We start from the raw sequence: 26,374 nt of genomic DNA, 5'->3' as shown, positions 1-26,374 counted from the left end.
TGCTCTCATTGGTGGGCGTGATCCGGGGCCTCCCAGGGCCCGCCAATCCGGAGGCGGGAGGGAGTGGACGCGGAGTCGGAGGGCCCGAAGGGGGCGGCCGGAGCGGCAGCGCCCGAGCCGCGGGCCTGGGGCCCCTCACGGCTCCGCGAACCCTGGGCGGGCAGATAGCGCGGGCGGGGTCCTTATCCGCCTCCACGCCGGGCGCCGGCCGGGGAACCCGGAGACCTCTCCCTCCAGCTCTCTCGGCCCTCTCGCGGGTGGGTCCTGGGCCCTGGGCGGGGACCTCACCGGCCCCACCCCGTCCGCGGGCTCTGCGGGTTTCCCCTGGAGCAGCGGCCCGGACCGGGGGTGGAACGTGGAACCTGGGGGGCTGCCGCAGAGCAGGTGCAGCCCCGTCAGCCTGTCCGATCCCCCTCCCCCACCGCGCCCCCTACCCAGGCTACGCCCAGGTTTCCTAATGGGCCGGACCGTGGTCGTGCTGGGAGGAGGCATCAGCGGCTTGGCCGCCAGTTACCACCTGAGCCGGGCCCCCTGTCCCCCCAAGGTGAGTGCCCCGTCGCGCCAGAGGGAGGCTGCTTTAATACCCTCCTCCCGTTTCCAGCAAAAGGGAGTGCGCTGCCCTCTTCCCCTGCAGACCATTTACCCCGAGGCTATGTAGGCCGTGCCGCCCTCTTGTTCCCAGGTGGTCCTGGTGGAGGCCAGCGAGCGTCTGGGAGGCTGGATCCGCTCAGTCCGAGGGCCAGGTGGTGCTATCTTTGAACTTGGACCTCGAGGAATTCGGCCGGCGGGAGCCCTGGGGGCCCGGACCCTGCTCCTGGTGAGAAGGCTATGGAATGCCTAGGAGGGCTTGCGGAGGGCCCTTCACTAGAGGACAGGCTTGGGAGGGAGCATTGGTGGGCCAGTCCTTTCCTTAGTTTCTCCTCTTCCTGAGGATGTGTGGAGAGCAGGTTTCTGAGCTTGGCTTGGACTCAGAAGTGTTGCCTGTCCGGGGAGACCACCCAGCTGCCAAGAACAGGTTCCTGTACGTAGGTGGCGCCCTGCATGCGCTGCCCTCCGGCCTCAGGTAACGCCTGTCACCTCCTTACTGCACCCCTGCCCGCCTGGCTCTCACCCCTTCCACGACTGCATCTCCCAGTCTGTCAGCCCTCCCGGCAAGAGGAGCCAGATGCATGGAAATGACTATGCCTTCCTCAGTGCAGGGGGCTCTTCCGCCCTTCACCGCCCTTCTCCAAACCTCTGTTTTGGGCTGGGCTGAGGGAGTTGACCGCGCCCAGGGGCAAAGACCCTGATGAGACTGTGCACAGTTTTGCCCAGCGCCGCCTTGGACCCGAGGTAAGGTGGCCCCAGAGGCCCCGAAACCCCTCCCCTCCTAACCAGCTGCAGAGCCCTCCACTCATACCTGCCACCTAGGGGGGGTCTTCTGTAGGGCTTAGGGATGCCCCCTTCTCTTCACATCCAGTAGTCCTCAGAACAGTCGGGAGTGGATGCCCTCTGTTGCTTCCCATTGTTTTGCTATAGCGGGACTGCTCCCCAACCGAAACTCTACCCCACCCCTGTTCCCTACCTAGCAGGGCCAGCGGGAAGTAGGCTGTGCGGCTTCTTCCTTGGCCTCTCAATCCTGGTCTCACCCTTAAGGTGGCGTCTCTAGCCATGGACAGCCTCTGCCGAGGAGTGTTTGCAGGCAACAGCCGAGAGCTCAGCGTCAGGTCCTGCTTTCCCAGTCTCTTCCAAGCCGAGCAAAGCCATCGTTCCGTTTTACTGGGGCTGCTGCTGGGAGCAGGTGAGTGGGGATTGGTTCAAGGGGTGAAGATATTAAGGACCGCCAGAGTAAGGGACTGGAGGCCAGGGTGCTGTTTTAATGATTCTTCCCTGCCTCCTCCTGTGCAGGGCAGAGCCCGCAGCCAGACTCCGCACTCATTAGCCAGGCCCGAGCCGAGCGCTGGAGCCAGTGGTCCCTCCGAGGAGGGCTGGAAACGTTGCCCCAAGCCCTTAACACCCACCTGACTAGTAGAGGAGTCCGTATTCTCAGAGGCCAGCCCGTCTGTGGGCTCAGCCTCCAGGCAGACAGGCGCTGGAAGGTAGGAGAGGCCCCTGGTGTGGAATGCGTGTCTAATTAGAGTTTCCATCTTTGCCTCTATGTTTTAACCAGGCCGGGGTGGGCCAGACTAGTTATTCGTGGGTTTCCTAGATGCTGTTTAAGTACGGGCCACCCCAGGGTCCTAGACTTTATTTGTAGAGCTTCCTCCGAGATCTGCTTGATCCAACTCTAGACAGAAGTAGTGCTTGTAAGTGGCTTAGATAGGGGAAGGGCCAGCCCAGCTCCATTACACATCTCAGAGGCCACGCTGGCTTGTCTGGTCTGCTTCCTGGAGTAACGGGGTGGGGGAAGGGGGGGCGGGGGTTCTGTGCTGATCGCACAGTCTCTTCATCCTGGGTCAGCACTCAGTCTCTCCTGCCCGTTTGGTGCCTGGGAAAGTGGGGCAACATTCCCATTCTCTCTGTCCCTCAAATGTTTTCGTCCCGTCAGGTGTCTCTAGGGGACAGCAGTCTGGATGCTGACCACGTTATTAGTGCTGTTCCAGCTTCAGGTAACGAGGTAGCCACCGTCCCCTTCCTCGGCGGGGGTGAGGCAAAGTTTAGCTTCCGGGACCCACGGGACCATCCTGTGCCCCCGAACTGGTCATCGCTGTAGGGGTCTAACCCCGGGGAGGGTGGGCGAGACTGGTGGGAAGGCTTCCTGACGCGGGCCTCCGCCTGCTCTTCCCGCAGTGCTCGGCAAGCTGCTCCCTGCGGAGGCTGCGCCTCTGGCCCGGGCCCTGAGCGCCATCACTGCGGTGTCTGTGGCTGTGGTGAACCTGCAGTACCGAGGAGCCCGTCTGCCCGTGCAGGTAGCTGTGACACAGGAACGAGAGGCATGGGCTCAACCGGAACCTCTCCTTCCTGACCCGGTCTCCTCCTCGCCCCAGGGATTCGGACATTTGGTGCCATCCTCAGAAGACCCGGGCGTCCTGGGAATTGTGTATGACTCGGTTGCTTTCCCTGAGCAGGACGGAAGCCCCCCTGGCCTCCGAGTGACTGTGAGAAGCGACAGCTTTGCTTGGCGGGGGTTTCCAGAGGGCTCCTCCGTGCCCAGCGCAGGTCAGGCCAGGCTGCTCAGTGCCATATCCTCTCCCTAGGTGATGCTGGGAGGGTCCTGGTTACAGACACTGGAAGCCAAGGGAGCCGTCTTATCTCCAGAGCTGCTCCAACAACAGGCCCAGGAAGCAGCTGCCACCCAGTTAGGACTGAAAGAGCCACCCAGCCACTGCTTGGTCCATCTACACAAGGTGAGTTGAGCAAACGCTCCTCGACTCCCACCGAAGGCAGGAGGCGGTGGATTTGTCACCGTCTACCTGGGCTTGGACATCAGCAGCAAAAATTTCCCCGTATCCCCTCTTCTCTCCCCAGAACTGCATCCCCCAGTATACACTAGGCCACTGGCAAAAACTGGGTGAGTTGGGAGAGCGAGTGTGCTGAGGAGGGCAAGGAGACCAGACCCCCAGCTCTAACCGTCCTTTCATCTTTTCTTTCCAGAGGCAGCTACGCAATTCTTGGCTTCGCAGAGGCTGCCCTTGACTCTGGCCGGAGCCTCCTATGAGGGGGTTGCCGTCAACGACTGTATAGAGAGCGGACGCCAGGCAGCAGCCCGGGTCCTGGGCTCGGAACCGGACAGCTGATCCCCAACTCCCACCTCGTCCTGGCCCCGCTGGTGGCAGTTCTTGACCCACGAGAATAAAAGTTGCTGGAGCCTGGCTGGATCCGGTTGTTCTGTCACCTCCAGGCACGAGGCGGCAGGGGGGCAGGTCGCAGAGACAGGCACGAGGTGCCTGGGAGGCAGCAAGCGGGAGCAGAGGCAAGACAAAGTCCTTTATTAGAAAATATATCAAAATCCCAGCCCCCTGCGCCAGGTCCAGAAGAGGAAGCTACTCCAGCACTGGCAGAAAAGTACCCAGGGAGGGGTTTCCTTCACCAAACGTTACTTCCTCGGAACCATAAATAGAATAAATATTCACAGAGGTCCCAGGAAAAGCCGGATCACTCTTCTCTCCTGGAAGAGGAAGGGACTTGGGGTCCAGCCCTGCTCTTACCCCTGGGGCCGGGGACTCTCAGGAGTCATCACATAAAATCATGACATCAAGGATTCACAGTCATAAGCCCTGGCAGGTGACCCTAGAAAGAGGGACCCCCGGGTCTAAAGGAGCCCAGCTCCAGTCCAGCAGTGAGGAGAGGCCCTTGCCTCCAGCCCAGCACTGGAGTTCAGTTCCCCCACGTCCCCTCTGAGAGCAGTGAGGAGCCGAGGGCGGGGAGAATACGACCCCTCGGATTCAGTTTCATGATTGAGGTGGGCAGGAAGGAGGAGTCAGTGTGAGCCCTGGGGGGCTGTGTGGTTGGCAGTAGGCAGAGGGCCAGGCCTGGCTGGGGGCCGGCGCTGCAGCATCTCTTGGCGGAAGGCCTGGGAGGAACCAGGTGGGTAACGGGGCCCAGAGGGAGTCCGGGGACCCCGAGGGTCAGTTCCAATGTCTGCTGTGATGTTGGTATAGAGAGGGCCCAGTTCTCGAGCCAGCAGTCGGTATGTCAGTGAGTTCATCCCATCTTGTGTCCAAGAATTCTGGGTACGGACCAGGAGGTCAAATCTGAGGGTCAGAGGTTGGAGAACTAAGGCCCAGAAAGAAACAGCCGGGGACTTAGGGACCTCTAGGCGTTTCCTGGCTGGGATGCAGAACCCTGAGGGCCCAGTCACCGTTCGCGGGCGGTCCTCCCTACCTGTGGGGGTTTTCCTCATTTCCCTTGTCTCCTCGGTGCTTCACCATCTTATAGTGCCCCACGGATGTCGGGGGGCGCGAGATCTTCATCCCAGCCAGACGTACCCTATGGGAAAAGTGAGGGCACCGTGGAGGATCCGGAGTGGAGGAAAGCTCCTGACAGGCCAACAGGAGCTACGTCCGGCCAGCAAGGAAGCGATTACGTGTTTCTGTACACAGAGAGCCACTCTCACCGGTTAGGCAAAAAAGTGCCACGTACTGGAAGGAGAGAGAAAGTCAAAGAGAGAGAAGGAAGTGGCACAAGAGAACGTAGAAGCTGGATGTAACCAAAGCCTGGGGCTGGTGCCAGTGCATCCAAACCCTGGGGCCTCGTTCAACGACGGGCAGAGGTGGGTTCGCACGTCCCACCTTTTGCTCTCTACGTGGCTAACGGGAAGCGGCCTGGCAGTCCAGGAAGGGCAGGGAGAGGAGCCATCTGATGAAAAGGACAGGGCGAGACCGAGAGTCGCGGACCCAAGCTCAGCAACTCTTATCTAGAACGGCAGCCGAGCTGCCTCAACTCCCTCACCCCGACCCCTCCACCTGTCCCCGTCATTAGGAAAAGAACGGAACCAAATAATCAGGACCTGGAGAGAAACAAACCCCATCTGGGACACACAGAAGCAAGACCTGAAGATGGCCTGGGAAGGTACTGAAAGCACACGTACGTTTAGAAACCGCTGGGTCCTTCACACACATACAGAGGACAAGAATTCAGAGAGCTCGTCCCGGAGGGGCCAAGGGGGGAGGGGACGCAACGGGTCTAGCACAGCAAGCCCAAATCCTCACGCCACAGATAGGAAACTGGGTCAGCTGAGGCTGAAGGTCAAAACATTTCACAGGCTAAAAATGAGCTGGCACCGTGCCAGTGACACGGACTCCAACCAACAAAGTGGTTCTGGGCTCTATGGAGCAGAGCCCCTCCTCCCCTGCCCCACCGGAAGTGGTCTGGATGCAAGCCTGGCGGCAGGCAGGACTCAAGTGTCGCTAGGCCCTCTTCCGACTCTGGAAGGAATCCCGTGATACTGTAGCCTCTTGATCTCATCGTCTCTCCCAGAAACCTAACTCATCAGGATCTAGGAGACCGGGGGACGACAGAATGGAGACCGGCACGCAAAGCCTGACCCGGGTGGACTGAAAAAGCTAAGGGAGAAGAATGGGCACGGTGTGGGTCCGGCTCGCTAGAGTCAGGCGTGCTCTCCGAGGACAGGCCCCCAGGCTGAGGTGGGGGTAGGGAGTGGTGGCAGGAAGTCTGACCTGGTAGCAATGTCGTCATCCTCACCGCCCCAGCCCCAGTATTCATTGGGGAAGCCATTCATCTTCAGGTACTGGTCAGGAGTGAGCGCCGAGACTCCTCCAAAGTACTGGGGGTACGGGAGGCTAGGGAGAGAAAGGCGCCTGGATTCCACAAGTCTTTTGGGGAGACATCCCCACCCACATCCCCTTGGCTCTCCTCCCAGTGGACGGTGGGGTTCCCTACTTCCCCGCGCCCTCTCGTGCCCTCTATACCTGTATCCGAACTTGTTCATGGCGACGGCGACGTGCCGGGGTCCCCGGGGGTCACACACATACAGATTGTGGTCGTTCTCGGGCAGCAGGTCCACGTCGTGCAGGAACAGGCAGTCCCATTCCTCGTCACGCAGGGCCTCCCGCACCCCAACGTTCAGCAGCTTGGCCCTGTTAAAGGTCCCATTGCCAGCCTGGAAGGGGATGGAGGAGAAGCAGACCGTGTCTGTGGGCAGCATGGAGAAGAGGGGCCCAAGTACAAAAATGAAAGGAGGGAGATCAAAGGCGGGTGAAGGGAGGGTGGCGAGCAGAATGGAGAGAAAGACAAACGTTCATTTTTCATTCAGCAAATACTTGTTGAGCATCGGCATGTGTCTGATACTTACGTGCCGCTGTCTAGCATTTTCATCCTGACAACCGATAGCCACGGAAAACAGGTGTCTATTAGTTTTCACTCTTTGCCTCATTTTAGGGGGTTAAGAAACTTGTTCAAGGTCACGTGTGGGACAAATGGCAGAACAAACTTTAGTCCAGGTCTGGCCGGTGCCAAACTTGCACCATTGCAAGTTCAACGAAGGAAGAGATCACGGAAGACCGTGGGAACAACACCCTAAACAGAACCGGGGGAGTTACGGGGCGGACAAGCTGGCCGAGCAGTGCTGCGTCTTTCCCCACCTTCAACGGTCTGACCCCCTCAGAACTGTTCCAGGGACCTACTACGTGGGAGTGGGGGGGCAGGGACCCGAGGCTCCGTCACAGAGAGAGCCGGGCGGGGCCCGGGTACCTGGTGGATGACGTAGATGCCGTAGGCGAGCTGCTGGCGCTGCAGGAAGGGGTGCAGGTGGTAGAGAAGCAGGCGCAGGTGGTGCTCCCGGGCACGGTGGGGCACAATGATGGCGGTTCGGGAGCGGGGCTCACACCCTGCGGGGCGGTACCGACCCCCCGGCTCCACCCGGGGATTCCTCTCCACAATCTCCGCCAGGGACGGCACTGGGCTAAAGGACACGGACACAGGACCCACTGCAGGGAGAGAACGGCAAGGTCAGGGATTCGAGGGGCGATGAGAAAAGGACCCCCAGGCCTGGGAGCGCCTCTGGCCCTGGCAGTCTGGTGCCGGGGCTCAGCTTTCCCGAGGGCTCGTTAGAAACCTCACAAGCCTCGCGTATGCCGTCACTGGGACAGCTTTACAAAGTCTGGAAGGTACAGGCTCTCCACCCGGCCTGCCTCTTTTCACGCTCCCTCTCTCCTGCCTCGCTAGGCTGGAGGCTACCGTTAGAAGATGGAGAACACAGGACTTGCAACTAACTAAACCAGAGCTCATCTACAAAGGAAGCAATTCCCAGCCCAAGGCAGGGAGAGCACGAGAATGGCCAGGCGATGGAAAGTTGTGGCTCAACCCAGGAGCCCAATCTAAATTCCAAATTCAGAACGGGCTCCACGTCAACCTCAGCCCACCTGTCAGGTACTTTAACATCATCCAAGCCCCACTCCTGCCGCCCTAGCCCTGTCCCCACACCTCGGCCTTCCCTTTACTTCCTCCTCCTTTCTGCACTCACCTAAGAGAGGAGATCGTTCTGGACAGTAGGGCAGACCTTGAGGAGCTGGAGGACCCCCTGGGGCAACAGGGGCCCCAGGTAGGTGACTGAGGTTACTGTAGACATCATGGGGATGAGAATAGTCAAATGTCGGCCCCTGCTCTCGGCCAAATAGGGCACTGAGGCTTCGGAAGCCCCCCAGGGACAGGTACATCATGACAGCCAGCTGGGAGCCCACAAGCAGGGCCAGTGTGCAGGGCCGCTCCAGCAGCCTCCGCAACATCCTGGGGTGAGGTCTGAGGAGGGAGAGAGGAGAGTGCTGGGGGGCAGGCAGGCAACGAGCAAGCCAGCAGAGAGATCCTCAGTTAAGAATGAAGGCGGCGCGGCGAGTTAAGAGGAAGAAGAGACAAAGAACAAAGTCGCAGAAGGGAGCACACAGGTGAACGGTCAGGCACGAAAAAGAAACAGAATGTAACCGCCAGCAGCCCTACCACCTGCCATTTCCAGCCCAAGTTTCACTCTCCTCCACCTCCTCCCCAAACCACTCAGCCAACTACTCTCGGTCCCCACCCCCAAGAATGCTTACATCATTCAGGTCCCATGTCCCTTTCAAAGGAGTCCCTGGAGAACCTCCCTTCCAATTTTAGAGGGGGACAGACTCACCTAGGTTCAAGCCGTCTTCTTCGGGATCATGGGAGCTTCGGGGGGTCCCGGCGGGGCAGAGATGTGAGGCATTATCTAAAATTGGAAATGTCACAGAGGACAGAGAAGGGCTCCATCCAACACTCCAACAGCGATCCTGGGGCCAGCTGTAACACAAGTGGTCAAGGATAACCACCCACCCAGAGGGGCAGAGCTCAACATCAGGGTGAAACTGGGAAGCGAGGGAAAGCGGTTGGAAAGACAAGGGGAGGAGCCAGAGATCGTAGGTCCCTGGCCTCTGCCCCGGCTGCCCTAGAGTGTCGGGTTCACGCTTACTTAACCATACCCCACCCCAACAGGACCAACCTGTTTGGGGAGTAGGGACAAGGCAGCTAATGGAGCCATTATTTTCGCCAAGGGGTGAGGCAGTCACGACAGGATTGTGGAGTGGCCTCAGGAGGACCAAGGGCGGAGTAGGAAACAGGCTCCTTTCCGTTCTTCACGTGCCTGGGAGCTAGCTCCGCAGGTGCAGGCAGCGTGACCACCTGGGAGCTGCAAGCAAACAGCCCCGGAGCGCGGCGGGGAGGAGGGTGGGGGTGGCCTCCTCTACCTTTTCTACCCCATCCCCGTCCTAGCGGGGGTGGGGAGGAGGGTTACGGCTAAAAGTGAGGCAGGGAGAGGGAGGGCTGGGCAGAACCTGTCGGGGATACCTGGCCCGGCTCACCGAAGGGGCGTGGCCAGCGCGCTGCAGAGGGTCACAGACCGGTTCTTTCCGCGCACCCCCATCCCACCTCAACCTCCTCTTGCATTTGCAACGTGAGCCCACCGGCCTCTGTCCGAACGTCCACCTGGGACGCCCCCCCCCCCCCGCTCAAGCTGGTCTCCAGCCTTTGCCCAAAACTTCTCAACGCGCCAGTCGCCCGAACCTTTCTCCCGGGCCTCTCGCCCCATCACCCCCAGCCCACATACCTGCTCTCCAGCTTCCCGTCGTCACCGCCACCCGGACTGCCTGGCAGGCATCGCCGCCGCCATCTTGGAAGCGGGCGCCGCGGGGCGGGGCCTGGCGTCACGGGGCGGGGCCTGGCGTCACGGGGCGGGGCCTGGCGGGCGGGGCGCCCGAGACAGAGGGGGACAGAGGCCGACAGAGGCCGGCAGAGGCCCGAGCGCAGGCGGGTGGGGCTGGGGCGCTCCGAGAGCCGGCGGGGGGGGCTCTCCTTCCTGGACGCGCTCCGGCCCGGATGCCATTTCCCACCCCTGAGGCTGGGAAGACATCAGCTCCCACCAGGGCTCTCTTGCCGGGCCGAGCCTGACCCAGAGGCCAGTGCGACAGTTTCTGGCGCGCCCCAAGACCTGTCACGGCGGGCCAGCCCCTTCCCGGCGTGTCCGTGGTGCCCCTGCCACTTAGTGCCACTTAGTCTCACAATTGTTTCTTGCTCAGGGTATCTCGTTGCGACTGCTCAGGCGCATTTTTGTATCCCCAGGGTGTCGCGCGACCTTGAAATAGAAACGGTTAGTTAATAAAACAAGGAAACATTGAGTGAAGAGGGAAGCGCCAGCTTCAGTGTAAAACTGCGTTTTCCCAGATATTAGAATAAAATGGACGCTCCATTAGTACCCAATATGTTTATCTTGCGGCTTCCACTACCCTCTTAGCATGTTATGTTCCTAAGAAGCTGCTGTTCAGAGCCAGGAAACTGGGAATAAGTCACGATGTCTGCCTCAAAAAGTTCATGAGCGTGTATGGGAGGAAGGGAAGGATATAAACAATATAGCGTGATAAACACGATTGCCCAGAAATTGCAACCCATTCTCACGTAGAGACTCGGGAAACACTTCCCAGAAGTGACGATCCTGCTGCTGCCTTACGAGATTCTGTTTCCATGGGAACTATTTTACAACTCTGTAGGTAACTGATCCGACATGCAAATTTTGCCCCAATATCAGGTTCAATTAACCCCCTATTCCCCACATCACACAAAACAAACAAACAAGCAGTTTTCGCCTCCATTTTCATATTCAATTCTGTACTCTTGATCTGTAAATGTCTGTTCTTCAGATTTTCTTTTAAACTAGCTGTACCATCTGCCAGTTCCCTCCGTGAGTTAAATAACATCTTTCACACGTGTTCATTTTTATTTAGATATTGACAAAGACTCTCCTCGACCAAACTTCAGACGGGCGCCTCTGAGGTTTCTTTTCAAATAGGCCTCATCCTTGGACCACCAGCCACTTTCAGCAAGAACCCTGCTAAGTCAGTTTAGCCAGGATCTCCTTATCCTTGATGTAATTTTCCATCCACTGACCCTCTCCTACTTCTCATTGGCTCTAAATAGCCCCTTGTCCTTATTGTACCCAGAGTGGAGCCCAACCTCTCTGACTGGGATAGTCTTTACGCTTATCACAGTGGTCCCGAAAAAAGTCTTCCTTACCATTTGAACAACTGTCGTCAGAATAATTGTTTCTTTAGCAGCATGACCGGCAGCATTTTACCTTTTTCTGAAAACTGTATTTTAAAAATTTTTTTTAAGTTTATTTATTTATCTTGAGAGAGATCACACGACCTGAGCTGAAACCAAGAGTCACATGCTCAACCGACTGAGCCACCCAGGCGCCCCAAGACTCCCCGATTTCTCGTGTGGACCGCTGGGCGGATGGTGGCATCATTCAGTAAGAAACAAAACTTAGAAGAGGCACGTTGGGGCGAAACAGTAGAGATGACCAGTTAAACTTTGGACTTCATGAACTGGAGATGCCTGGGGAGGTTCAAAATGAGATAATGGTGGGTTTCAGCAGAATCACCGGCTTTTGATCATACACGCCCTGGCTGTGTGATGTTGAACAATACACTTTCTAGGTTTCATCTATAAAATGAACCCCATCTTAAGGGGTTTTGTGATACTGTGAACTAGGGAACAATACCAGCAGAAGTAGATATTCAGTCTATCTGAATTTTGAGCACACAGTAGGAACAGAATAAAAGCCCTGATTGTTTAAGGAGTTCACGGTGTAGTGGAAAAGACAGACTCCTAGAGAAAGTGGAAATGTGGTTCACTCACAGGACCCTTCCCCTGAGCCTCTCTACTCCTCCATGGTGTTCAGTTTTTGAAAAACTGAACTTCATCGTCTATCCCACATCTCCACCTGCCATCTGCTGCACTTCCCCTGCATTAATTCGCAAGCTTCATTTTCAAGACCTTGCACCTCTATTCCATTTCACCCTGGCCACACTCCAGACTTGATCATCACCTAGAAATGCTACGTCGCTGAAAATGTAAATTCTAATATTGCTGGTTTCTACCACAGTATCCTGTCTTTCAGTGTTCTGAATAAATTCTGGGAGCTCAGTTGGCAAAGGATCGGACTTGTGTTTTCGCCTCAGGTCATGGTCTCGAGGTTTTGTGAGTTTGAGCCCGGGGGGCTCCATGCTAACAGCGTGGAGCCTGCTTGGAATTGTGTCTCCTCTCTGCCCCTCCCCCACTCGCACAGTCTCTGTCTCTTTCAAAATAAATAAATAAACTTAAAAGATAATAATAATACAGACTTCAAGCTGTATTACAAAGCTGTAATCATCAAGACAGTATGGTATTGGCACCAAAACAGACACTCAGATCAATGGAACAGAATAGAGAACCCAGAAATGGACCCACAAACATATGGCCAACTAATCTTTGACAAAGCAAGAAAGAATATCCAATGGAATAAAGACAGACTCTTCAGCAAGTGGTGCTGGGAAAACTGGACAGCGACATGCAGAAGAATGAACCTGGACCACTTTCACCACACACAAAAATAAACTCAAAGTGGATGAAAGACCTCAATGTAAGACAGGAAGCCATCAAAATCCTCGAGGAGAAAGCAGGCAAAAACCTCTTTGACCTTGGCCGCAGCAACTTCTGACTCAACAGGTCTCCAGAGGCAAGGGAAACAAAAGCAAAAATGAACTATTGGGACCTCATCAAAATAAAAAGCTTCTGCACAGCGAAGAATTCAGCAAATCTAAAAGGCAACTGACAGAATGGGAGAAGATATTTGTAAAGAACATATCCGATAAAGGGTTTGTAGCCAACAACTATAAAGAACTTAACAAACTCAACACCCGAAGAACAAATAATCCAGTGAAGAAATGGGCAAAAGACGTGAATAGACACTTCTCCAAAGAAGACATCCAGATGGTCAACCCACACATGAAAAAATGCTCAACATCACTCATCACCAGGGAAATACAAATCAAAACCACAATGAGATACCACCACACCTGTCAGAATGGCTAAAATTAACAACTCAGGCAAGGACAGATGCTGGGGAGGATGAGGAGAAAGAGGAACCCTTTTGCACTGCTGGTGGGAATGCAAATTGGTGCAGCCACTCTGGAAAACAGTATGGCGGTTCTTCAAAAAACTAAAAATAGAACTACCCTACCACCCAGCCATTGCACTACTAGGTATTTATCCAAGGGATACGGGTATGCTGTTTCGAAGGGGCACATGCGCCCCAATGTTTATAGCAGCACTATCGACAATAGCCAAAGTATGGAAAGAGCCCAAATGCATCGACAGATGAGTGAATAAAGAAGATGCGGTATGTATATACAATGGAGTATTACTCGGCAATCAAAAAGAACGAAATCTTGCCATTTGCAACGACGTGGATGGAACTGGAGGGTATTATACTAAGCGAAATTGGTCAGTCAGAGAAAGACAAATATCATGTGGCTTCACTCATGTGAGGAATTTAAGATACAAAACAGATGAACATAGGGGAAGGGAAGCAAAAATAATATAGAAACAGGCAGGGGGACAAAACAGAAGAGACTCTTAAATATGGCGAACAAACGGAGGGTTACTGGAGGGGTTGTAGGAGGGGGGATGGGCTAAACGGGTAAGGGGCACTAAGGAATCTACTCCTGAAATCATTGTTGCACTAGATGCTAACTAACTGGGATGTAAATTAAAAAAAGAAAAAAATAACAATAATAAAAATTTTAAAATCCTAGGGCCCCTAGCGGTCCAGTCATGACACACAACGCAATAGAAGAAATCTGGTCTCGTTTTCAAAATGAATTTAAAGGCATATAAATCTCTATTTAGTTTCTCAAGGAAACATCACAGGCATTGGGAGGAGACGGCACGGACCAGGAGCACATTTTATGGAACAGCCCAATGTCTTTAAAATCTTCGCTCTCCCATTCAACGTTGTCCACTGAGATGTAGCTTCTAACCCCAACCACCCCTTCCAACCCTACTGGGCCACTTACAATATTATCCTTTAAAGCTGTTTTACTTCTCTTTGGTTTTGCATAACAGAGAAGAACCCTCGAGCTGCCCTCCGGAGCAGAAATTCTTTCTTCTTCCACCACCCGCTTACTCTCCTTGGGGGCCCTACAGTCTCACAGCCTTCTAGAAGGGGAGGCAGACTCCTCCTCCAGGAACACTTGTGGCCCCATCTTCTATGCTAGGTGTCCCTCATCTCATGGCATCTGTCACGGGAGTCTGGCATTTTGGTCTTACTTGACTGTCTCAGCCACCAGACTGTGAACTCCAAGGACGGGGACCATGGCTTCCTTTTATCATCCCCTAAACGTAACCAAGAACTTGTAGCACAAATTCTACAAAATAGCCCATCTTATATCTGACCTAGACAGTTCCTCGGCATACTTATTTTCTCATGCTAATACAGGAGTGGAAAGAGGGGGCAGGCAAAGGAAGAGATCTGAGGGGAAGAGAATCAGCATGTACTGACACTTACTAGAAGCCAGACACAGGGCCCAACACGTACACCATTATATTCTTCTTTTTTTTTTTTAATGTTTATTTATTTTTGAGAGACAGAGAGAGAGAGAGAGAGCAGTGGAGGTGCAGAGAGGGAGACAGGGAGAGGGAGCATCCCAAGCAGGGCTGGAACTCACAAACCGTGAGATCATGACCTGAGCTGAAATTAAGAATCAAACGCCTCACGACCGAGCCACCCAGGCGCCCCTGCCATTATATTCTTAAGTTCTGACAACCTCTCCATAAGGCAGGTAGTAGTAATACCCACTTTACACCTTAAGAAACCGAGGGTCGCCGAGATCAAGGAATTTCAGATCACATCATCACGTGTGAGTAGCAAAGCTTAGATTCAGTCTGACTCCAAAACTCGGTGTCCTTTCCGGATGCCGTGAGAGCGTGATTCTGACTCCCGTTCATAACCCGACGGCTTAGTTACTGAACAAACGGAGAAACAGTCAGTTCTCGGTAGGAAGTGATATTTCAATTAATATGTTTTCCTCTGACCCGCTTTCAGGCCAAAATTCTCATATTTGCAGCTTCTCGATGCTTGTACGCCTCTACGTTATCGGGAGGATGTGCTGATACGTCTCTGTAAAGCTGGACAGGCCAACCTCAGGGTACGTCCCTGGGTTTGTAGGGCCGGGTGCTGGTTTCCCAAAGACCGTGAGGGATGTCTTAAACATGCTTCCTCTCCTCCCTTTCCTTCCGAAGGCTAAGTCCTCTGGGCCTGTCCCTATACAAGGTCCTTTCTGGGGAAATTGTTCAGTAATTCCTCTCTGCCACCCCCCCCCCCCACCCTCCCGCACCCCTCGGGCTTCCTCTGAGCATTTTTAGAACTGGTGGTTTCCCTCAGCTGTCAGCTGGTTGAGTCTTGCTGCAAATGATTTTGGCTTACCCCTCTAGCAACAGTCAATGGGGAAAGTATTCAATTGGTTCAGAAGCATCCTCTTAGCCAATAAAATGTTAATACATCGAATTCCACTTTCTTCCCCCTCCTTCCCCCCCAAGCCCTGACCAATGAGCTGCTGGGTTTTGTCACTGTCAGTCTGGTAGTTTAGAAGGCCAAATACTGTAATACTACGTGAAGATTAAAGAAGAGGGGCTGGGGCTGGGGTAAACGTGTACGTCAGAGCATCCCAGAAACCTGGCTTTCTCACCCCCCACCACGAAAATCGTGGCTGGACAAATGCCCGGATTTCCTCTGCTCTAACCGCAGAGGTGGAGGATCTGAGGGGCAGAAAGAGCTTTAAGAAATTGGCTCGGCTCACAGTTATTGTTCAAGCCCCCAGCCCAAACACACAGGCACAGCACTTACCACCCCATAAAATGGTTGTCCAGGGGTGCCTGGGTGGTTCAGTCGGCTAAGCGTCCCACTTCGGCTCGGGTCATGATCTCACGGTCCGTGAGTTCGAGCCCCGCGTTGGGCTCTGTGCTGACGGCTCAGAGCCTGGAGCCTGCTTCCGATTCTGTGTCTCCCTCTCTCTCTGACCCTCCCCCGTTCGTGCTCTGTCTCTCGCTGCCTCAAAAATAAATACGCGTTAAAAAAAAAATGGTTGTCCAAACTCTGCTTGAACTTCTCCAGGGACAGGGAGCTCGCTGCCCTCGTCCTCCCACGGTCACAGACTCCCTTGCATCAGCTCACTGTTGTTCTCGCTTTTTCCCTCTAAGACCAGATACTGGAGCTCGGTGTGCGTAACATAACTTCCTGATATTCCTGTTTCTCCTCCCGATTGCTCGCCCACAATGTAGCACAGGCCCAGGAAGGCAATAAGTAGGCAGACTGGAGAGACGAGAGCCCATCTGGCTCTTCCAAGAAGGTATGAATTCCCGCCATCCCTGGCAAGAACTCGCTGGACCCCCGAGGGGGGCATCAGGCCAGTCTATAGCCGAGGTAGGGGAAGGGTGGGCTGGAGAAGAGCGTTCCAGAAAGGGGTCGGGCCTCGCCCGGGGTTGAGGGCCGTGATGCCCACTACTCGTCTTTGAGAGGCTAGCTCTCTGTGTCCTCCGCTTTTGCGCCCACCCAATCACAGACATGGTCCCTAAGCTCATTCCCTCTCTGGGAAAAATTGCGTAAGTTGAAACCAAAATGTTTTGTAATGTTTTATTTATGTTTGAGAAACAGAGAACAAGCAGGGGAGGGGCGGAGAGAGATCGGGGGGAGGCGGGCAGAGGATCCAAAGCAGGCACCACCGTCTGTGCTGACAGCAGCAAGCCCACTTCGGGGCTCAAACTCCCGAACTGCAAGATCACGCCCTCTGAGGCGGGAGTCAGACGCTCAACTGACTGAGCCACCCATGCACCCCTGAGAAAAGTTTCCTCTTTATGCCAGGCAGAGCCCGACGCGGTGAGGGAAGAGCCTCCTGTTAAGAGGCTGCATGTGAAGGTGACTTTCAAAGTGTGAACTATGGCGAGCAGGACGGAAAGGCGAGAAGGCCGTCAGGGTGGCCCTCTGCTCAGCCCAGCCTGAGACTCACCCTCCTTACCCCTCACAGCCCACTGAGTCTGGGCTCAGGCTCTATGGCTTATCTGGCCCTTATGATGCAGAGCTTTGCAACGTCCTGTTGTTTCCGATGGGTGAGCCCCGTCAGTCACACTGTGTGTGTGTGTGTGTGTGTGTGTGTGTGTGTGCGTACCTCGCACGGACTTCGCACAGGGCTCTGCCTATCATTCCGATGCACCTGCCACCCCTTTTCCAACCGTGCGTCCTCGACGCACACAGGGTTGTCCCGGTTCTTTCTTAAGCAAGGGCACCTGCTCGGAAGGAAAAGTACAACTGTGTCTGGTGACCTCCTGCCCCTCGAGTCTGTGTTCCCTGCGTCGACCTCCAGGGAACACCTGGCTGTCCGCCGCCCCCCCCCCAGACCCGCCTCCCCGCCATTCTCCTTGCCCGCTGGACTTCCCAAACCATGCCCTGCCCTCTGTTAAATGCTGTTCTACCCTCACCCCTTCAGAGACGTCTGGTGTGTTTGCCCCGGTTGATTCTGGGGGCCCCTGTCCTAATCACTCAGTAGTCACAAGGGTAACCTCTCACGCGGTTCGGCCTTTGCTGTTCTGAAACTGTGGTTATCAACTGTTTCCAGAACCCGGTGGGGACGGGTATTATCAGCCCCCTGACGCATAAGAGCCACCGAAGGCTCAGCACCAGTGACTTCCCCAACACCACTAGCCGGTAAGACTGAACCCCAACTCAAATTCACGCCCGGGGACTCCCTCTCCAGTGCCCTTCCTACAATGACATCCCCACCAGACCCCACGAGGGGCTCTCAGTCCTAAGTGCCTGTTGGTGCGGACGGAGCTGTTCTTGTTTTCCTTTGCGCCTTCTTGTTCTTATCAACTGTGTCTGGGGTCGAGCATTTATTATTCCGTCTCCATTGACTGGGCATCTCCAGGGATCAGGGACACAGCCGTCCTTTCTCTGAGAGTCCCTCCGAGTGCAGGACGGCGTTCTGCCCACCAGAGGAGCGTGGCCTGGGGCTGAGGGTGGGCACCGCTGACGTGCTCTCCGCCACCTCCGAGCCCCTGGACGCCGGAGGCAGGCAGAGCGGCGGTGACACCAACCAGAGGCAGCGGCCACCGCAGAGCACTTGACCCAGCGCCGGGCACGATGCTAGTCCTTTATTTACATGACTTAGTCCTCACAACAATTTCCAAGGGAGGTATTATTATTGCCAACTGAGGAAACGAACGTTCGGAGGTGTGGAGCCGGGGTGCAAACCCACATGTGTCTGACTCCCAAAGGAGCACATAAATAGCAGAATTCAATATATATTTAAAAAATATGATAATCCCTTACTCCCTGAAGGCCTATCCTCCCCTTGACTCTCCCTTTCCCAGAAAACAAAGTTCAGGGAGGAGAAAGCAGGGCAGGATGTACCTTATACGTGAACACACACACACACACACACACGCACATGCACACACACACACACACACACACACACACGGATCAGTTATGCCTATCACCACCACCCTGGATTTCCTAGCCGGGGTGAGGGTTATGAGGGGCGGAAGTCAGTTTCCCCAGGACCCTAGCCCTCGTCCCCTTCCCTGGTGCTAAATAAAAGTGAATAAATACTAAATAAATACAACTGCCTCCCCCGGCTTCCCCCTCCCTCCTGTGACCAGCAGGGTGGAGGGGGCAGTTTAGATGGAGGACTGTCCCCAGCCCCTTCCATCCACCACCCGTCACTGCCGTCCAGGGCAGGAAACCAGGGCAGGGCCAGCCTGCGCATCAGGGCAGGGGAGGAGGGCAGGCCTCACAGTCTCAGCCCCTCCCCGCCGTGGCAGCGTGAGGCAGCCGCGGAAGCCCCCTCTTTCTCTCTCCCAACTCAGTCCGAGGCCCCGGTGCCCGCAGAGGGCAGCGGGGACGATGAGGTTATTTCCTGCCCGCCCAGGGGCGCCGCCGGAGGATCTCCAGGATCTGTGCCTTGCGGTGCAGCCAGTCCTGGGGGGTGGGACGCGGCGTCGAAGGGGCCGGCTGGGGCACAAAGAAGCTGTACCGGAGGCGAGCGTTCTGGGGGTTGCTAGCCACCAGGACCTGCAGCGTTAAGGGCTGGGCCAGCGGCCCGTGGCCTGACAGTGTCTCCGAGGCCGCGGTGGCCCCGCTGTAGCGTAGACTGACCGCCCCGGGCAGCACCACATCCGTGGCAGAGGGCATCAGGGTGTATTCACCGTTGAGGGCGTAGGAGCCGTCCTGGAGCTTCAGGGCCAGGTAGAGGCTGCGGACACCGGGGGCCCCCTGCTGCCGGACAAGGATATGCGTGGCCCCCGCGGGGATCGTGACCACGTTGTTGTACCCGTACCTGCGTGGGAGGAATAGAGGGGGAGCTCAGCATCTTCCGGAATCCCTCCAGCCTTTCCGAGCTGTGTTTGTACAGCCGTATGTGTGAGTATGTGTGCAAAGAGGGTTGTCCCCCTAAAACTGTGTAAGGGGTCCGCATAGACCTGAGATCCGATAGTCTCAGGTCTGTAGGTCTGAGCTGTGTGCAAGCGTGCCCTCCCCCCTCTTCTCTCTAGACCTTTGCATCCGGTGCCCCCTCACTGAGGTGCCCCTCGAAGCCCACCTCTTCGATGCCGGTCCGATTCCCCCTCTCCCTCCAGGAGCAAGTTACCTCCTGGGGAAGCCCTCCCTGAGGCCCACCAGGGCCCTCACAGCAGCCCAGGCTGCCACCTGCTCAACAGGTGGAACCCTGTGCTGTACCTGGCTACTCATCTGTCTCCCCTGCGAGACAGGAAGCTCTTTGAGGGGAGAAACAGCGTTAAGTTCATCCTGGCAACCCCAGGGGCCCGAGGGGAGGAAATAAATAGCGGACGAACCTGAATTTTCTGAAGGAGCCGGACTGCTTTCGGCAGCCGGAACCATCCCCCCCGCACACCATGCACTTGTCAAACTTCTTTTTGGAGCCGATGACACGGTCACAGCCGGCGTGGATGCAGCGGCCCTGCACACAGACCGAGGAGCTGTCCGGGGAACAGGGCGTACCGTCTACCACCTGCCAAGAGAGGGGCAATGCCAAGTCAGGAGGGATTGGGTGACGCCAGATCCCGCCAGGAAGGGGCCGTCGTAAAGGCTGGGCAGGGGGGGACGTGGACGGGGTGCGGCGTGAGCCCCGCCGCTGTAAGGGGTGATGAGCGTGGCGACAACAGAAATTTAAAAATCTACCGTTTTCAGAATACTCCCTATGGACCAGGCACTGTGCTACGTGCTTTGTAAACAAGAATGCAAATCTCACAAGCACTCCTTGAGGTTTCCAGAGATGGAACACTGAAGTTTCAGAAAGATGAGTGCACAGTCTCCCAAAGGGGAGACAGCTGGCAAGCAGAGGGGCCCAGGCGGACACCACATGTCCGTCCGTCCGTCCGAGTCTCAACGCCAGCCCTGAACCTCTCGAAGGCAGCGACCCACATGGACGCTAGGGGGCGGCCGACGTGTACAAGTTTTCCCCGGGGTAGGGGTGAAAAATCTGCTAGGGCTCCTCCCTTCGGCCTTCAACAAACCGCCCTAGCGCAGGGAGGGAGTGGGGAGGCGCCCCTGTCTCCAAGAGGCCTGTCCAGTGACGGACTGGCCATCCGCGAGCTGAACGAGGCCACCCCTGGAATTCAGAGAGGAGCCCAAGGAAACGGGGTCAAAGACTTGCCCAAAAGGCCACATCCCTTCTCACGAAGCAGAGCCCAGGGAGACGGGAAGAGAGAGAAAAAGAAACCACAGGAAACTTATCTAGAGTCTGGGGCTTGTTTTCCCGATACCCGGGGGACAGAGGAGCCTGACCGAGCCCGGGCTGGCCCGGCACGGCTATGGGCTGCTTTGGGGGAACTGTGCCATCTCAGCAGGTAGGGGGGGCCGCGGGAAAGACCGAGAACGCACAGCGCCCGGGGGCGTCCGGCCCTCACCCGTGGCTCCAGCACGTAGTAGTAGCCCAGGGCCCGGGCCTGGCAGGTGAGTTTGCACTGGTCCCGGGGGGCCACCCCCGTGTATCGCGGGACCCAGTCCATGGGCCCCGGAAAGCTCTTGAAGAGGTCGGTGCGGTGGTTGTAGGCGGCGCACTGCTCTTCGCGGAAGGTCAGTGCTGTCGGGGTAAAACGGCCGGTCAGGGTCCTCTTTCCTTACCACGTCCCACCGCAGCCCCTCCGTCCCAGCCCCTCAGGCCCCTGCACGGCGTGGCACCGCTCTCCCCCCACAGACTGCCAGAGGAGGTCCCTGAACGGTGAGGTCTCTCCCCTCAACAGCAGGGGACGGTCCCTACACTCAAGGGACGACCGCCTCAGCCCCACCGTCCCCGCCCGAAGGCCTCTGTCCCTCCCACTCCTCACCTGACCCCGTTGGGCAGTCCTGGGTGTTGCAGGAACGGAAGCGGGTGCGGCGGCCCTCGCAGTACTTGCCGCCGTTGCGGGGGACCGGCCGCGTGCAGTCCCGGGAAGAGAACTGGACGCCGCCCCCGCAGCTCCGAGAGCAGCCGCCCCATGATCCCCAGGGACCCCAGCCGCCAGCCTGTGGGACCTGCAGAAGCAGAAAGGGTGCTCTGCCAGTAAGTACAGTCTCCCAGGCCCAGGGCCAGTCCCCACTCCCCCTGGCCCCCTGCTTGCACCCCTGCCCTGGGACCTCACGTTGAAGTCCTGAAGCTGGTCCACGTGGAGGCAGCGGCCACCCATGCAGGCCTGCGCCGGGCCGCAGGGGGTGCCATCGGCCCAGGGCGAATGCTTGGTCTGGCACATGGCATGGCCGTTGAGATGGCCGGAGCACCAGAGGGCAGCACAGGGCGGAGGCAGCTGCGGACAATGGCGTGAGTCAGGCCCGAAGGTCAGCTGGCACTGGCGATCAGCGTCATAGTCCTTGCCGGGGAAAGTCACAGGCAGACGCAGGGGCGCCTCTGGCTTGTCTAAGAGACAGTGCCCTGGGAAGGGGGTAGGGATGTGAGGTCAGCAGCGGGCTGAGGGAACGCTCTAGGTTGCCGGCTGAAAGCTTGGACTCCCAGGGGCCTGAGGGGTCCTAGAATCCAAATCCCGAGGCCAGAGAAAGCTTTCAGCAGCAGAGGCAATTGACCGGGTGCTTGTTATGTGATGAGCCTCGGCTCAACGCCTGAGCGACGCTCTCTCGTTTAACCGAGAGACCTGCTTTACAGACCAGACACACAGACGCGAAGAAACTTACACTCACACATCTACGCGTGTCTAACGAACAGCATCAGGACAGGAACCCAAAGCCCTGAGTCTTCCTACCTGCTCTAAGCAACTACAGGGCTCTGGAGTCTGCTTCTTATCAGCAACCTGCCGAGTAGCAGGCCGTCCCGCAGGCTTGCACACCTCAAGTGACGGGCGGTCACCTCCCTCACAGCGGGCCCATTCTAGTGTGAACAGGGCTGACCCTTAAAAGGTGAGATCTAATTCTACCGCACCAAAAGTTGCCTGCCTTGGCTGTGCTATTTATTCTAGAGGAAGTGGGAACCACGCAAAGACAGAAGCATTTCTCACCCCATCCCACACTGCAGAGGAAACACATTTGAGGGAGTCAACTGGGCCCATGCAGAACGTAGCAGAAGAGAGAGTATGGTGGGGGGTGGGGGGTGGGGCAGGAGCCCAGAGCCGAACAGAGAAAGGGGTGAGCCATCTGCTTACCATAGCCATTGTCCAGGAAGTCAGTGATGAAGCGGGCACTGCAGGGGGACCAGGGCTCCTCGGGGTCCACGTGAGCCATCACAGGAGCCATGACATGGCGGGAGGTACTTCCAGGCCCATTCAGACCAACACATGACTTTGAGTTGTCATGGAGCATGTTGAAGACATGGCCTGTGAGAGCAGAGGCCTGGTGAGGGCCCAAGGGTCCCCTCTCTGTGCCCTCAGGGGGCTTCAAGCCCATGATAAACCTGGTTCCAGCTGTGGATGGTCAGATTCTCCCCGCATCCCACACTGCCCCGCCCCTGTCTCCTTCTGGTGCTCCAGGGTTCCTCCATATGTAGCCCCCATTTCTCTGTCTCCCCTTCCCCCCAAACACACTCAGGGCACCTCCCTACCCTCTTTTCCTTGTAGCCAACGTTCCCAACATTCTATCGCTGACTCTGACGAATAGTATCTCTCTCAATATTGTGCCGTCCCCACACACACACACACACACACACACACACACAGAGTTCACGGTAAGTTTCCACACGCTATCTCATTTAATAGAAGAAGCTAAATGTTTGTCTACATCCACAGCAGAGAAGGATAATGGCCCTGGGCCTAGGCCGGGGGTTGGAGGTCACCTTGTGACCCCTACTCGCATTCTAGTGAGCCCATTGTCCCCTTTCCCCGGGCCTGCTACCTCTGTCATCCATCCCGGGTGCCCCACAGCCCCACTCCCACATTACCCAGTTCGTGAGCAGCGGTGAAGGCTGACTGGAGCCCATCGTCCTCCACAATAGCACAGCTCCGAGCCGGGTCACACACGGTGCCCACGTCGGCCATGCCCAGAGTGTCGCAGGTGGAGACCCCACACAGGTCCTGCGGAGAGGGGTCACAGAAGACGCATGAGGAACCAAGACCCCGGGGCCCGCCGGGACGAGAGATCTAGGTTAGCTGGGCCCCCAGCGCCGTCGGGGCCTGGATGGCCTCGGCCGCGTGGCCGGGGCTGAGGCGACACGTCGTGCGGCTCCAGGGGCGCCGTTTACGGCACGGTTTCCACAGTGCCGCTGGTTGGTTGGGGAGTTAACGCAGCACGTGGCCCGTGGGGGCCGACTGGGGCCTCACCTGCCGGGTGAACAGAATGGCTGTGTCAAAGTGGGCCGGGTCCGAGTCCTCGGGGGTGTTGAGTCCTCGCTGCCAGGCGCAGAAGCTGCGCAGGGTCTGGGCGGCGCTGGGTCCCACTTGGGGCCCTTCCTCGCCTGGCCCCAGAATCACGAGGCGAGTCACCACCAAGCTGACGGGGTTGCGGATGCTTGGGTGCTTGAAGGCCTTGGCCGTTGCCGCCATCACCGTCAGCAGGTAGCGCTTTAGCCCCGCGCCGTGAAATGCTGCCATTTTGTCGTCGGCCACCACCAGAGTCTCCACAAATCTACTCAGTGAAGCGAAGCGCTGGATTGGAAAAGATGGGGGGGGGCGCCCTGAAACAGCCGCCCAGCCCCGTGGATCACTACCCCCCATCCCCCTTACTTCCTGGGTCTGGAACTCAGCAGAGCCAGCTGCGCCACACATTCCCCACGGGTCTCGCCTGGGCCCTCCCCCCAACCCCAAAGTCCCAGGGCTTTTGTGGTAACTCTGAGAAATCAGCTGTCGGTTCTGAGAAGGGGAGGGGATGGGAGGGGGGGGGGATGCCACGTCCCAGGGCTGCGTGAGCCCCAGAGGCGAAAGCGCAGTGAGAATGCCTCTGGGAGGGGTTTGGGGGTCCCCCAGGCCTGAGTGCGACGGGGCCTGCAGGCCTGGAGCTAGAGGGCCGGGCTGCAACGTGTCTGCCCTGTGTGGTTGGAGGAACAATTCAGTCAGCAGCTAGGGCCGGGGCCAGATCTCAGCGTGGCGGGTGTGGAGGGAGAGCGGTTGGTCTGGATTAAAGCGAGAGAGGGAGGGAGGGGAGGGGGGGGGAGGCCGGCAGTGGGAGGGAGGGAAGGATGGAGACTCAGGCCGCCTTGCAGTCAGTCCGAAGTGCTGGAAGGGGACTGACCAGGTACGGGGCGCCTTTCCTCGTCCACTCCGGCCCTAGTTTGCACTTTGCCAGAACTATCGTGAAGGCGGCACCAGAAGCCAGAGGCCAATCTTCACGCCTTTCAAACCTCTCACTCCTTTATAGTTGGTGGGGGGGGGGAGGGGGGGCGGGTAGAAATCAAATTTGGGGCGCGGAAAGTTTGGGACGGCCAAGGGGCCATCAGGATAGCCTTATCGCAGGAGATGGTACCAGCAGGATGCTGTGGCCAAGCGGGGTTGGGGTGGCCAGAGGGGAGGTCACTCCCGGCAGAGAACCCCGAGAGCCCTCCTCGGGTGGGACCAGCAGTCCGGCCGGGAGAAGGGTTGGGGCAGGGAGAAGCCAGAGCCTTCCCAAGAAGGGAGGCTGGTGGAAAGAGCAGAGGCAGACAGAAGGCAGGGAAGCAGCAGAATGGCCAGCAATGGAAGTGGGTGGAGAGGGCGTGAATGGGGGTCAGTAGGCCAGACATGGCGGGAGGGACGCTGCAGGACACAGACTCCAGGGCTTGCCTACCTTGGCTCTTCGGGGGCTGGGGCTGGGGTCCCCGGGGGGAGCCTTGACGTTGCACATGGGGCCCTGGCCGCTGGCAGGACTCTTCCGGCGTAGGATGTGAGCCCCGGGGCCCCCGGCAGAGTTAGGGGTGCCTCCCTCCAGGGGCTGGATGTGGAGCTCGGTCCCCCGATACTGCAGCACCCCTAACAGGGCTCCCCCGTCCCAGTGCAGAGATGCCACCGACTCTGGGTCTCCGTTGACGGTGCCGGTGAGGTAGGTGCCCGGCTCTGCCCCTCCCAGCAGCTCAGGTGCTTGGCCCAGGTACTGCACCGTCAGCCCCTCGACCCGCACGCCGGGGTCCTGCTCCAGCTCAAGCAGCAGCGTCTCCCCAAAGGCTGGCAGGCGGTACAGAAGCCTGGCAGGGGCGCCCAGACCCGGCAGGATGCTGCCGTTAAGCTTCTCTGGAAACACGATCTCCTCCTCCCGGGGGAGGGGGCTGGCCGGCCGGGCCGAGGGCAGGAGGGAGGCCAGCAGTAGCAGCGGCGGCAGGGAGACGGGCGCAGGGGGGAGCGGCAGGCGGGGTCGGGCTCCCCACGGCCAGCACCCCGCCAAGCCCCTCCTGGGATGCCGGTCCGTCCTGTTCATGGCACTGGTGCCGCGGCCGGGAGGGATTGAGGCCGTCTGGGCACCAAGTCCTCCCCGCCCTGGCTTTGGAAAGCTCCTCTCTGCAGCCTGGGGGCTCGGACTTGTGCCAAGGTCAGAGGCAGAGTTTTCAGAGGGGCCGGGGCCGGTCAGAGGAGATGGGGAAAACTTGGCCCTTAGGCTTAGGAGAGGCGCCTAGTGGCCTGGCTTCCCCCAAACTCTCCTCTCACACCCCCTCCTCTCCTATGTCTTTGTCTCTCCCTGCCCGTGTCTTCTTTAGCTCCTCTGGCCTCTCCTTCTGGGCTCCCTCAGACTGTCTGGCTTTGCCTCTGTGCCTGCCCTGTCTCTGGCTCCTTCCGCTGTGCCTTTGTCTCTGTCTCTCCTCCTCTCTCTCCCGTGTCTATGTGTCTGTGGGTCTCCCTGTGGGTTCTTCCCAGCCTCTCTCCGCGCGCCGGCTCTTTTAAGCATCCCGAGCTTCGGCGATTGGCTGAGCTGTAAGCCATTCAGACAGGAGCTGGGTTGGTGGAACTCAGATGGGTGTCTCATTGCTTCCCAAAAATCCTAGTTTTTGTTTTCCTTTAAAAAAAAAAAAATGGGACTTGCCCAGGGGAGGGGAATCTCTAGCAGCCGGATGGATCATAGGCACCGGGCCAGCTGATGACATAGCCTTTCCCCAAACCCCACAGTCGGCTCTCAGCTGTCTCTTTCCCTTTTTGGTGGGCCAGAGCCCCAGGAGGGGTAGGAAGTCAGGGAAAGGGCCTGGTCAACACGCACAGAAAGGCCACGGTCCCGGGAGAATTC

The 26,374-nt window shown here is 57.5% G+C and overlaps 3 protein-coding genes and 1 long non-coding RNA gene across 16 annotated transcripts; 2 read left to right on the top strand and 2 right to left on the bottom strand.

Annotated features, from left to right (window-relative positions):
* Positions 1 to 57: 57 nt before the first annotated feature.
* On the top strand, positions 58 to 3,797 carry PPOX (protoporphyrinogen oxidase). Of its 9 annotated transcripts, none has more exons than XM_047839978.1 (13): positions 60 to 257; positions 439 to 544; positions 683 to 817; positions 948 to 1,063; positions 1,200 to 1,332; positions 1,636 to 1,780; positions 1,888 to 2,078; positions 2,528 to 2,588; positions 2,770 to 2,888; positions 2,967 to 3,077; positions 3,177 to 3,326; positions 3,448 to 3,490; positions 3,574 to 3,797. In XM_047839978.1, the coding sequence occupies exons 2-13, from the start codon at positions 458 to 460 to the stop codon at positions 3,714 to 3,716; spliced, it is 1,434 nt and encodes a 477-aa protein (XP_047695934.1). In that variant the 5' UTR covers positions 60 to 257; positions 439 to 457; the 3' UTR covers positions 3,717 to 3,797. The 9 variants fall into 9 exon arrangements, with proteins under 9 accessions (XP_047695931.1, XP_047695929.1, XP_047695930.1 ...); XM_047839977.1 differs by having other exon boundaries at positions 915 to 1,063; XM_047839975.1 differs by having other exon boundaries at positions 58 to 257; positions 933 to 1,063; positions 2,770 to 3,077.
* A 90-nt stretch (positions 3,798 to 3,887) lies between these two features.
* On the bottom strand, positions 3,888 to 9,633 carry B4GALT3 (beta-1,4-galactosyltransferase 3). Of its 5 annotated transcripts, none has more exons than XM_047839986.1 (9): positions 9,494 to 9,633; positions 8,891 to 9,076; positions 8,546 to 8,691; positions 7,904 to 8,178; positions 7,132 to 7,367; positions 6,351 to 6,541; positions 6,099 to 6,221; positions 4,804 to 4,908; positions 3,888 to 4,673 (listed from the first exon to the last, which is right to left on the bottom strand). In XM_047839986.1, the coding sequence occupies exons 4-9, from the start codon at positions 8,163 to 8,165 to the stop codon at positions 4,400 to 4,402; spliced, it is 1,191 nt and encodes a 396-aa protein (XP_047695942.1). In that variant the 5' UTR covers positions 8,166 to 8,178; positions 8,546 to 8,691; positions 8,891 to 9,076; positions 9,494 to 9,633; the 3' UTR covers positions 3,888 to 4,399. The 5 variants fall into 5 exon arrangements, with proteins under 5 accessions (XP_047695942.1, XP_047695944.1, XP_047695940.1 ...); XM_047839988.1 differs by having other exon boundaries at positions 8,546 to 8,620; XM_047839984.1 differs by lacking the exon at positions 8,891 to 9,076 and having other exon boundaries at positions 9,494 to 9,631.
* On the top strand, positions 6,654 to 23,203 carry LOC125155134 (uncharacterized). Its single transcript, XR_007148052.1, has 3 exons — positions 6,654 to 6,794; positions 14,548 to 14,549; positions 23,190 to 23,203. It is a non-coding gene; the product is annotated as an uncharacterized LOC125155134 (long non-coding RNA).
* On the bottom strand, positions 17,893 to 26,325 carry ADAMTS4 (ADAM metallopeptidase with thrombospondin type 1 motif 4). Its single transcript, XM_047839970.1, has 9 exons — positions 24,953 to 26,325; positions 23,515 to 23,838; positions 23,136 to 23,268; positions 22,405 to 22,575; positions 21,397 to 21,683; positions 21,103 to 21,289; positions 20,683 to 20,858; positions 19,609 to 19,784; positions 17,893 to 19,094 (listed from the first exon to the last, which is right to left on the bottom strand). Exons 1-9 carry the CDS (start codon positions 25,574 to 25,576, stop codon positions 18,668 to 18,670), a joined length of 2,505 nt encoding a protein of 834 aa, XP_047695926.1. The 5' UTR covers positions 25,577 to 26,325; the 3' UTR covers positions 17,893 to 18,667.
* Between the last annotated feature and the right edge of the window lie 49 nt (positions 26,326 to 26,374).

This window comes from Prionailurus viverrinus, chromosome F1 (assembly GCF_022837055.1).
Source record: "Prionailurus viverrinus isolate Anna chromosome F1, UM_Priviv_1.0, whole genome shotgun sequence".
NCBI classification, from domain to species: domain Eukaryota; kingdom Metazoa; phylum Chordata; class Mammalia; order Carnivora; family Felidae; genus Prionailurus; species Prionailurus viverrinus.
This window is presented reverse-complemented; position numbering and strand designations above follow the sequence as displayed.